The following is a 12235-nucleotide window of genomic DNA, read 5'->3' on the forward strand; positions in this document are numbered from 1 at the left end:
ACAGAGTAAAATATATACATTCCTTGCGGTCCACATAGGACACGTCATTCAAGATGTATTTCTCAACTTACTTTCAAATCAGGTAAAACAAGCTTGCTCAAAAGAATTGTTCACCAACCCTCAACAAACATAGCATTTCCCTTAGAAGAACTGTGTGCCATATTTTAGAACCAAAGACTAGTGGTGTGAAAGTCACTGGGTAATTCTCTTATCAGATCATCTACTTTGACAGCAAGAACTGAAATATGCTGTTCAATATCTCTATTGGTCAGGATCATGTGACTATGAGGATGTTGCAATGATCATAAGTGTTATATACGACTAGCTCTATATACGACTAGCTTGATACCCGTGCTTCACTATGAAACTATGTGGTCAGGCTTAGTTTTTGGGGAGGAAAATAAGGGGGGAAATTCTGCCTCTGCCTATCAGTATTCATCTGGCTAGCATCCTGTCAGCATGTGAGAGAGTTGAGGGCTGTTTAGAAACTGAAACAGTATTTGCTGTGTGAGGAAGGAGACAACAAGGAGCCTGGGCGTGGCTTAGCTCAACTGTTCTGTACTAAAGCTACTTGGTGCTGTGAGACTAAAACTGAAACTGAAACTCCTCTCCTCTGCTTGTGTTTTGCCTTTGGAACAGATTTCTTTTCAGGTGGGGAGGGGGAGTAGAACTCCTTAGCATCAGAGCATGTTAATAATAATATATGAAATACTAATGCTCTGATGGTCATTTTGAAAAATCCTTTCTTAGTAGCACCTAGAAGCCAAGAGGAACATACATGCCAAACTTCAAGTTTGTAGGTTTTACGGTTCTGGAGATTTTGTGATGATGTGTGAGTGGTATTTTGCTTATATATAGATAGATTTCTTCAAGATACGGCAAGTCCCTAATTTATCAACCACTTAAGTCGGAGATGACCACAATCCTTTCCCGAGATCGCTGGAGTCATCCTGCTACACCACAGAGGCCTGGTTTCCCATCATGATGAAGGAACCATGTTACAAAATCCAGCACATGATTTATTTGCTCATCAGGGTTGCTTAGGAAAATTTGAGATAGTGAATTAAATTCCCAACATGGCATGTCTACTAATGGGTTTGCCCAACAAATTTAGCAAGTCCCTAAAGTCCTAAACATCTCCATTAACACCATGTTAAGCTTGATTAGAATTAACCTTGGATACACTGGGGTTGTTGTTGTTGTTTTAAGTTTATCACCTCGTGCAAACTCAGCCTTTTTAAGTGTGTTACACTAATCATGGATGAGGAAAAACAGTTTGGTGTAAATGTCTAGGGAGATCCAGGTCCGTGGTTGTCTCAAAGGTGCTTTTTTCAAGAGGCAACTGGACTTTCTTTGTTGTTGTTTTTCCTTGAAAATGTTTTGCTTCTCATCCAAGAAGCTTCTTCAGTTCTTGGATGAGAAGCGAAATGTTTTCAAGGAAAAATATCAAGAGAGGCCAGCTGCCTTTTGAAAAAGCACCTTTGGGAGCAGTTAGGGTATAATGTTCAAATGTCTAGGTTCTATCATATCACAAGACCTAAAATGGACACCTAACATCAAAAATGTCATCAAGAAAGCACAACAAAGAATGTTCTTTCTGCGCCAACTCAGAAAGCTCAAATTGCCCAAGGAGCTGCTGATCCAGTTCTACAGAGGAATTATTGAGTCTGTCATCTGCACCTCTATAACTGGTTTGGCTCTGCAACCCAACAGGACAGACACAGACTTCAGAGGGTAATTAGGACTGCAGAAAAAACAATTGCTACCAACCTGCCTTCAATCGAGGACCTGTATACTGCAGGAGTCAAAAAGAGGGCTGTGAAAATATCTACAGACCCCTCACATCCTGGACATAAACCGTTTCAACTCCTTCCCTCAAAACGACGCTCTACAGCACTGCACACCAGAACAAATAGATACAAGGACAGTTTTTTCCCTGAATGCCATCACTCTGCTAAACAACTAATTCCCTCAAAACTGTCCAATTATTTACAAAGTCTGCACTACTATTACTATTAATCTTCTCATCACTCCTTATCACCCATCCTCTCCGACTTGTGGGACTGTAACTTTGTCACTTGTACCCTTAAGATCTATATCATTTTTTTCCTAGTATTATTTGATTGCTTATTGTACCCTATGACTATTATTAAGTGTTGTACCTTATGATTCTTGACTCTTGACAAATATATCTTTTCTTTCATTTACATTGAGAGCATTTGCACCAAAGACAAATTCCTTGTGTGTCCAATCATGCTTGGCCAATAAAAGAATTCTATTCTATTCTATTCTATTCTATTCTATTCTATTCTATTCTATTCTATTCTATTCTATTCTATTCTATTCTATTCTATTCTATTCTATCCTATCCTATCCTATCCTATCCTATCCTATCCTATGTTAAGGCACCAGGTTAGAAATGAGGAGTCTGTGAATTCTAGTCCTGCCTTATGCACAAAGCCAGCTGGGTGACTTTGGGCCACTCACTCTGTGTCAGCTCTAGGTAGCTAAGACAATGGCAAACCATTTCTGAAAAAAACTTGCCAGAAAGCTGCAGGGAACTAGCCCAGGCAGCTGCCAGGAGTGAATGTTGACTTGAAGGCACACACACACACACACAGAGAGAGAGAGAGAGAGAGAGAGAGAGATCATTGGATTAATTGTCTATGGAGATTTTCAGTCCTCCGGGTCATGGTTGTCCCAAAGGTGCTTTTTTTTCTGGAGGCAACTGGGCTTTGTTTTTCTTTGAAGACGTTTTGCTTCTCATCCACGAAGCTTCGATTCTGAACTGAAGAAGCTTCTTGGATGAGAAACGAAACGTCTCAGAAAAAAGGACAGAAAAAAGAAAAAAAACAAGAAAGTTCAGTTGCCTCTTGAAAAAAAGCACCTTTAGGAGAACCATGACCTGGAGGACTGAGAATCTCTACAGACTTTTAGCTATACAATTTGGGGTGATCACCCTTTCAATGGTGTGAAAGTTAGGAATGGATTTCCAGAGAAAGAAAAAATTGCAGACTACAGGAACCAGTGACCCTGAGGACACAGATAAACCTCCAAGTGGCCTCAATGACCCTCTGAAAGAATGCAAATGACCAGCTGTCTGCAAGGAAGATCAATCTTTCCATTCCCCACTATCCAGTCAGAGCTGGAGAAGCTTCTTGGATGAGAAGCGAAATGTCTTCAAAGAAAAACAAGCAAGTCCAGTTGCTTCTTTAAGAAAAGCATCCTTGGGACATTGGATTAATTTAGCAACCACCTTTAAGAGAGTTCTCGAGCCCAGTCACTGATTCCTCCTATCAAATATATGGTCCACCATCAAGATGAAGCTTCCAAGAACAGAAACAAAAAAAGCCTCGGAAGTTACAAAAGCTAAACCCTAATCAAGGATTATTCAGATAAGCTCACAGTGTCTTAGGAAGGAACAATCCTTCCAGATATGCATAAAATTATGCACAATTATTGGATGATTGCCACTGGAGTCTAAATGGGTATGCAAAAATATCTCCCCAGATCCAACCCAACATCTTAAAAACTACTAAACCACACCGCCTCTTCTGTAAACAATCCACAATGGAATTGTTTGGTAAAGAACCAAACTTCCACATTGTCTGAATGAAAGTGACAGCTCTGCAATTTTGCATATATTGCAGAATAGGTCCTACCATCTTTAAAGTTATTAAAGGAAAATCTCTATCTACCTGCCTACCTGCCTACCTGCCTACCTGCCTATCTATCATCTATCTATCTATCTATCTATCTATCTATCCATCCATCCATCCATCCATCCACAATCCATCATCACCGCCACCAAAGATACAGGTAGTCCTCAATTTATGACCACAAATTTCCATTGTTAAGTGAGATACTTGTTAAGTGAGATACTTGTTAAGTGAGTCTTGCCCCTGGGTTTTCTTGTCCCAGTTGTTCAGTGAATCCCTGAAGCCATTACGTTAGTCACACGGCTTCCCCATTGATTTCACTTGTCCAAAGGTCGCAAAAGGGAAATCACATGACCTTGGGACACAGCAACGGTCGTAAGTATGAGCCAGGTGCCAAGCATCTGAATTCTGATCACATTGTGATGACCCAAGGGGGCGTGGCACAAAAGCAACGAAGTCACAAAAGTTGGTAAAGTCCCTTTAATTCCTCCAACTTGGCCCCCAAGGTCCAGTTATCATCAGTTGAAGAAAAAAAAATATCTCCCAAGAATTGTTTTTAAAGGAAAGAAACTCAGTTCAAACCCAAAGTACATATAGGTTATAAACAAAAACCAACACAAACCACGCTGCAGCAATTAACGAGACCAGGCAGGATAAGGAATTTAAGACGTCAAAAGATAGCGAAACACACACATTTGGGAAGACACCAGAACCCAGATAAGACTTGACAAACCAAAATAATTCACGCTTTGCTTCCAGCAAGGTGCTATGCACAAACATCCTTTATATCCTGTTTTCCCAGCTGCAACTAATGAAGGGAATCGGGGCCTTTTTCTCCCCCGTAACCCATGTTGTTCCCTTCTCCGGTCCTCCCTGCGTGGATGAAGAGGGGGTGGCCCTGGGTCTTCCTCTGAATGCCTAGCCGGATTGTGCCCTTCCCCAGTTTCCTCCACAGCCAGCGGAATCACACTCCCACTCCGTCAGCTGTTTGACCTCCCCCTCGGAATCAGATTCCAACAGGGGCATGACACAAGTGATCATGGGGGATGCTACAAAGATGGTAAGTGTGAAAAATAGACGGAAGTCAGTGCCATTGTAGCTTTGAAGGCCACCAAATGAAATGTTGTAAGTCGACAACTACTTGTTCTTATGCTCTTAAACAAGGTCAAATGAACTTAAGCTAAGCAGCTGCATATTTGCATGCCTGATGACATCAGCACCATATAAATGAGGCCATCTGCATAATTCCCCTCGTTTGCATGATGACATCATGAGGCACCAGATTTCACTAACTCCCCACCCTCTCTAAAAACTCATGCATGCATATTTTAAGTTTCAAATGCCTGGGGAATCTCTTACGGACGGCCACAGTACGAGCTGTCTCCAGACCAGACCAGAAAGCTTGGGGGAAACATGGTTTCCAGCTGCAAATAATCAATATCAGCTTTTTAAAAAACAGACATAGATTCAGAAACTTGGAGGGACACCTCTAAAGCTGCTTTAAAACCCTCAGTTTGTCATGCATGAACATATTTTAGGGGTGGGGGAAAAATTATAACCCTTCAATTATCAGGGTACAAACAATACATTATCTCCAGACTTTCTTGAAGCATACACACGACAAGGCCTCTTACAGCAAGGGTGGGAAAACATGCAGCCCTCCAGATGTTGATGAACTTCAATTCCCAACAGTCCCAGGCAACCGCCTATCAAAAAAGGATGACAGAAACTCGAGTTTGGCAACATCTGGATGGCAACTGCTTCTCCATCTTGACATAAGAATCCAAGGGTTCCTCCAAATTAAATTTTTTTAAAAAAAAAAATCCTTTCTTGTCTTAACTCTTTTGGAAGCAGGGGGAAAGCCAACTAAATTCCAGATGTTCAGGAAAACACATTTGCTATTTTTGCAAATTGGGGAAGAGAGATTCAAACAAATACCTGCTTGATCATGGGGCCGTATTTTCCCACCCGCGCATTTTGGCACCTATTTATTCACACAAAGTAGCCCATCTGCAAAGCACTTTGCAAACTCCTAGGAGGAGCAAAGCAAAGGTCTTAAAACTTATTGCAAGCCTTAACAGCAGTTTTGTAGAAACAGCGTTTTTGGCACTGTTGTTCTATCGCAGCCTTCTCCAACTTGACATTCCTCTGATGTGTAGGATTAAGCTCTCATCATCCTCAGCCAGCGTGAAACTCAAAGTGATGGGAACTGTAGTCCTGAATTTACAGCAGTTCATTTAGTGACCCTTCCAAGTTATGGCACTGAAAAAAAAAGTGACTTAGGATCACTTTTCACACTTACAACCTTGTAGCCTTCCCCATAGTCATAGGATCAAAGTTCAGAACAGCCTGGCAACTGATTCATACTTATGACGGTTGCAGTGTCCTGGAGACATATGTGATTCCCTGTTGTGACCTTCTAACCAGCAAAGTCCAGGGTGAAGCCAGATTTCACTCAACAACCCTGTGACTAACTTAACAAGTGCATGGATTCGCTTAAACCTCCTCTGTGGCAAGAAAAGTCGCAAAATGGAGCAAAACTCACTTAACGTCTTGTCTCACTCAGCAACAGGGTTCAATTGCGGTCGTAAATGGAGGACTAACTGTATATGTGAAACTAACAGAAGACAGAATCCAAAAGGTGAGGCTGAAGGCTGCTGGAAATGAAAGGGAACCTTCAACAGGGAGCTACATTCACGAGCCACGTTTCATTCAGCCTTGTGGATTCAACCACTGGCTGCCCTTGTTGGTGGGAACTCAGCCTGCAAACACGGTTTACAAGCCAGCCACGGTTTCAGTCGCACTGCACCGCCAAGAGGCCAAGCAAGCGAGTCAAGAATAAGCACGAGCAACTCAGCGCAACATCTGGAAGATCAGAGGAGACCTCTTCCCTTTCTATTCTCCCCTTTGCAGGGGCCCATCAAGAAGTCCCAGCCAAAGAAGACAACACAGAACTGGAACTGGCCCCCTCCAAACATTCTCGGGAGCTTTCAGCAGCCAAGCCACAAGGAGAAGGACCAAAGGGGGCATCACCAGCCAAGCCACAACAGGGGGGAAAGCAACCTCCTTTTATCCTGGTCTCTTGTAGGACTGGGGACCTTATTCTCTTGGACTAGGCTAAAGGAACTGAAGTCAAAAACCTAGGAAGGGCATCCAAAGGGTCGAGAACTTTAATAAGGAGCAGCAGCTCAGAGGAAACCACCTTCCCATGTCAAGGATGATGGGAGTTGTCCTTCCCATCGTAGGTGGGTACCAAACTTTAATAAGGAGTTTAGTTTACTTTACTTTTATTGTCATGGCACCTCTTACAGACGAAATCAAAGACCGAAATCAAACCCCATTTTCAGTGCACATTATGACCATGAAAATAAACACAAACACACCTCCTTCACACTTAACACACATGGAAGTGAAAAACCATCTTCCCCCTGTCAAGGATGATGGGAGTTGTAGTTCCCATCGCAGGAGGGTACTGAACTTTAATAAGGAGGAAACCGTCTTCCCTTGTCAAGGATGATGGGAGATGTGGTCCCCATCGCGGGAGGGTACCAGAGTAGGGGAAAGTACAGAGGCAGTTGAGGATACAAACAGGGTGAGCAACCCTTAAGATGTAACTCCCATTCCCGGGCAGCTCAGCAAAAGTCATGCGGATTCCGGCGTCGTTCCCGCCACACACACACACAGACATAATTCAGAGACCCTTCCTCTGCCTCCCACATTCAGAAAGAGACAGGAGCCCCTTGGCCCAAACCTCCTGCCCCACCCCCCCGAAAAGAAGGGGGAGAGGGGGGAAAAAGCGCCCCCCTCTTCTCTCTCCCCAACGCGCCCTAAAGATTACCCGGCCGAGCCATTTGCAAGCGAGCGCTCGCGAGCGGCTTGGTCCGCTCCCCTCGAGCCCGGACGGAGTTGCCGAAGGAGCGGGGGAGGCAAAGACTCACCCTGGGGCCGGACCACTTGCCAAATGCCCGATGGGGGCAGCCCTGCGGGATCCCCAAGCCGCCGCCCTCAGAGCCTTTGGGGTTCGCCGGCCATTCCTCCAGCCCTTTCCGCACCAGCGAGGCGTTCACGGCGAAGCTATCACCTGGAGGGAGGCAGAGCAAAACGGAGGGGAAACGTGGGTGGGGGGAGCCCCCTTTCCTCCCTTGACACACACCCCAAGCGTCCCACCCCCACCCCCACCGCCTCGCAGCCTCCTTCCACCCTTAGGGGGACGGGACACCGGGCAGCACACACACACACACACCCAAAAAACCGGCCACTCATTCGGGAATGCGGCGCGCAAAGTTTTCCTCCTCTGCTCCAGCAGCTGCTCCGAGGGCGGACGCGCTCCCAAGCTCCTGGCCGGGAAAAGCTGGGGAGGGTCCGCAACCCGGAGAGAGAGAGAGAGAGAGAGCCCCCTCCTCAAGCCCCCCTCCTCTTACCTTCGGGGCTTTCTCGAGGTTTGCAAGCCGCAGCTAGAGGAGATCCAGTGGGGCCAAAAGCAGAGAAGAGGGACGGATTCAAAGAAAGGGAAGGGGGAAAGGAGAAAAAAAAGGGGGATGGTTAGATCCCATCTGGGGCTTCGCTTCTCCAGAGCTGTTCAGCTCCCCTCCCTCTGCCCTAGATCTCTCCGGCGCTCCCCAGTCCGGCTCGTGGGATACCCCCCTTCCACCCCCCCCCCCCTTTTCCACCCACTCCACCCCGCCAGCAACTTCGCAACTCCTCACCGTGCTTGGAGTGAAGTTTCCCCATCGCTCTGCCCGGCTCGGCGCCCGCGATGGCATTGGAGAGGGTGACGGCCGGCGCTGGGGAAGGAGGGAGAGTGGTGATGGGTGGGGTGGGGGGGTGTCCCGCCTTCTCGCTCCCTCCGCCCCGGCGATTTGGGGGAGAGCGGGGAGGGGTCCCCTAAGTCAGGCAGCGGGGAAGCTGGCTCCGAGTCCCGGTTGCAGCCGGCGGCTCCTTGGCGGCGGCGACGGCGACGGCGGCAGCTCCTACTCGCCCTCGCCCCGTTTTAGCAACCCACGCGCTTCCTTCCTCGCCCTGCGGGGCTTACTCGCGAGGAGGGGGCAAGAAGGCGAAGGGGCGAGTGGCGGCCGCTTCTTCCATCCGGCGGCGGCGGGAGCAGCCCGGAGAGACCGGAGCGCTCGGGCGGCGGCGGCGGCAGCAGCAGCTGCGCGTCTGTCTCTCTGTTTCTCTTCTTTCTATTCCTCTCTCCCTCCCTCTCTCCTGCTATTCGACTCTCTCTCCTCTTCTTTCCCTTTTCTCTCTCTTTTCCCCTCCCCCTCTCTCTCTCTCTTTCTGTCTCTCTCTCTCTTTCCTGCCACAAGAGTCTCTCTCTCTCTTCTTTCCCTCTCTCTTTCCCTCTCTTTCCCTTTTTCTCTCTTCTTTCCCCCTCTCCCTCCCTCTTTCTGTCTCTCTCTATCTCTTTCTGTCTCTCTCTCTCTCTCTCTTTCCTGCCACTTGAGTCTCTCACTTTCTTCTTTCCCTCTCTTCTTTCCCTTTCTCTCTCTTCTTTCCCCCCTCTCTCTTTCTGTCTCTCTCTCTCTCTCTCCTACCACTCCCCCCCTTTCTATTTCTCTCTCCCTCCCTTTGCTGCTTCAGTATTCGACTCTCGTTTACCACTCAAGTCTCTCTCTCTCTCTCTCTTCTTTCTATTCCTCTCTCCCTCTCTCGTCCCACTCCAGTCTCTCTCTCTCTCTCTGTTCTTTCTTTCCCTCTTTCCTTCTCTCTCTCCTGCCACTCGAGTCTCTCTCTCTCTCTCCCTTCGTCGCCCCCCCGCCTTTTTCCCTTCCCAAAGAGAGAGGCGGTTACGACTTTCCTGCACCCACCAGGGGCCGTGATTGACACCTCATGGAGATTAGACCACTTGCAGGCAACCTCTGGATGCCGATTGGAGGCGGGCGGCACATGAAAGGGCTCTTTTGGAGTCTCCAAAAAAAAAAAAAAAACCAGGAGGAGGAGGAGGGGGGGGGGAAGCAGCCACCCAGCCCTCCTGAAATAAAAGGAGCGGCGGCGGCGGCGGCGGCTTTGAGGTATTTCATTTCCAGCCAGGCTCAGGCAGCAGAACCCAGAGTCACGGAGGAAAAGAAGGAAGGAAGGCAGCAGGCAGGGAAGGAGGGAAGCGCCAACTCGCCGCCCCGGCCGCCTGCGCTGGAGACGGCAGGGTTTTTCTCCTCCTTTTGGTTCCCTTCTCTCCCCCACCTCCCCTCCGCCAGTGGGGATCGGGCAGGGCGCACCCCGGTTGCTCTTTGGCCCGAGGGGCTGGTTTGGAAACTCGCCCCCTTTCCTCCCCTCCCCGTGCGGAGCGCACGGTCGTGGGAAGAACATCTTCTCCGGTCTCTTTGCCCGCTTCTCTGGCAGACTTTTAACAGAGTTGGAAAGGACCTTGGAGGTCATCTAGTCCAGCCCAAGCAGGAGACCCTTACACACCTACACCATTTCTGATAGATGGCAGTCCAGTCTCTTCTTGAAAGCCTCCAGGGATGAAGCTCCCCTAACTTCTGAAGGCAACTTCTTTTTCCATGAGTTGATTGTTCTCCCTGTCAGAAAATTCCTCCTTATTTCCAGGTTGAATCTCTCCTTGTTCAGTTCCCATCCATTATTCCTTGTCTGGCCTTTAGAAAATAGCTTGACTCCTTCCTCCTCCCTGTGGCAGCCCCTCAAATATTGGAAGACTGCTCTCCTGTCTCCCCTGGTCCTTCTCTTCCCTAGACTAGCCAGGCCCAGTTCCTGTTACCGTTCTTCATATGTTTGGAGAAAAGGGGCTCCCCAGTGGGGAGATTCTCTAGACTGTGAAATCCTGGTTCCTTGAAAGTGTGCAGAGTTTGTAAGGTAAAAGCCAGGACTGAAAATTTCCCAGTAATCGTGGCTTCTAACTCTGGGACTCAACTCTATCCCAGGGTTTATAAATCACAAGGGTTGGGCTGACGAGTAAAGCTAAGTCATCATTTGAACCACTTAGATTCCAGATGGATAAACCATGGTTCACGACGAAGTTGGATTCGCCCAACGCACAGAAGAAAGAAATCAGGTTGCAGCCTAGCACGGTATGTAGGACCAGAATAGAATAGAACAGAACAGAACAGAATGGAATGGAAAATGGAATGGAATGGAATGGAATGGAGAATAGAATAGAATAGAATAGAATAGAATAGAATAAGAATAGAATAGAATAGAATAGAATAGAATGGAATGGAATGGAATGGAATGGAATGGAATAGAATAGAATAGAATAGAATAGAATAGAATAGAATAGAATAGAATAGAATAGAATAGAATAGAATAGAATTCTTTATTGGCCTCTGGGTCTCCTTTTTGTACAAAGGGAGTATGAAAAACCAAGCAGATTTGAAATATAATTGCACCCCCCAAAAAGGCATAATTCCTTGCTAAAGGGGTGTATGCATGTACACTTCCTGCTAAGCCACAATGTGGTTTGTAGAGTGTTGTGCGACTCTACTGTCCTTGCGGGAGGGGGGAAATGACAGACTGTGACTTGTGTGGCTTTCTCCAATTTCAGCATCCTCCAGGCAGGCGGGATTTCCAAAGCCAGAAACTCTCAGCAGCAGGCCACATATCTGGAGGGCATCCTTGGCTGGCTGAGGGGAGTCCGTCAATCCTGCTAATCGTGGTTTATTCCATAAATTCGGTTTGGCAGCTCACCTGAATCCAACCGGTTTTACTTAATATCTCAATCTCTGGGTATGCATAAGACTTTTGTGGCACCTTAAAGAGTGATCAATTTTACATTCACGTTGGTTGGTCTTCATCGAGAGAGAGCCAGTTTAGTCTGGTGGGTAAGGCAGCAGGCTAGAAACCAGGAGACTGTGAGTTCTAATCTTGTCTTAAGTATGAAAGCCAGTTCGGTGGCTTTGGACCAATCAATAGGAGATTGTGAATTCTAGTCCTGCCTTAGGCAAGAAAGCTGGTTGGGTGACTCAACCAATACTAGGAGATTGTAAATTCTAGTCTTTCCTTCAGCATGAAGATCACTTGAGTGACTTTGGGCCACTCATCAGGAGACTGAATTCTAGTCCCACTTTAGTCATGAAAGCTGGCTGTGTAACTCTGGACCAATCACTAGGAGACTGTGAATTCTAGTCCCACTTTAGTCATGAAAGCTGGCTGTGTAACTCTCGACCAAGCACTAGGAGACTGTGAATTCTAGTCACACTTTAGTCATGCTGTGTAACTCTCGACCAAGCACTAGGAGACTGTGAATTCTAGTCACACCTTAGTCATGAAAGCTGGCTGTGTAACTCTCGACCAATCACTAGGAGATTGTGAATTCTAGTCCCACTTTAGTCATGAAAGCTGGCTGTGTAACTCTCGACCAATCACTAGGAGACTGTGAATTCTAGTCACACCTTAGTCATGAAAGCTGGCTGTGTAACTCTGGACCAATCACTAGGAGACTGTGAATTCTAGTCACACCTTAGTCATGAAAGCTGGCTGTGTAACTCTCGACCAAGCACTAGGAGACTGTGAATTCTAGTCACACCTTAGTCATGAAAGCTGGCTGTGTAACTCTCGACCAATCACTAGGAGACTGTGAATTCTAGTCCCACTTTAGTCATGAAAGCTGGCTGTGTAACTCT

General features: G+C 47.0%; 1 protein-coding gene across 1 annotated transcript in view; it reads right to left on the reverse strand.

The window, feature by feature from the left end:
• Positions 1 to 9399, reverse strand: part of NKD1 (NKD inhibitor of Wnt signaling pathway 1) — an 87632-nt gene extending 78233 nt beyond the window's left edge. Inside the window, exons 1-4 of the mRNA XM_087971480.1 lie at positions 8692 to 9399; positions 8366 to 8443; positions 8081 to 8113; positions 7598 to 7740 (exon numbers count right to left, since the gene is read on the reverse strand). Coding sequence (XP_087827606.1) covers positions 7598 to 7740; positions 8081 to 8113; positions 8366 to 8390 — 201 coding nt within the window. The 5' untranslated portion in view covers positions 8391 to 8443; positions 8692 to 9399. The remainder of the gene's footprint in view (positions 1 to 7597; positions 7741 to 8080; positions 8114 to 8365; positions 8444 to 8691) is intronic.
• Between the last annotated feature and the right edge of the window lie 2836 nt (positions 9400 to 12235).

This window comes from Notechis scutatus, chromosome 9 (assembly GCF_049901735.1).
Source record: "Notechis scutatus isolate UNSWTSFEM ecotype Mainland chromosome 9, rNotScu1.2, whole genome shotgun sequence".
In the NCBI taxonomy this organism is placed as follows: domain Eukaryota; kingdom Metazoa; phylum Chordata; class Lepidosauria; order Squamata; family Elapidae; genus Notechis; species Notechis scutatus.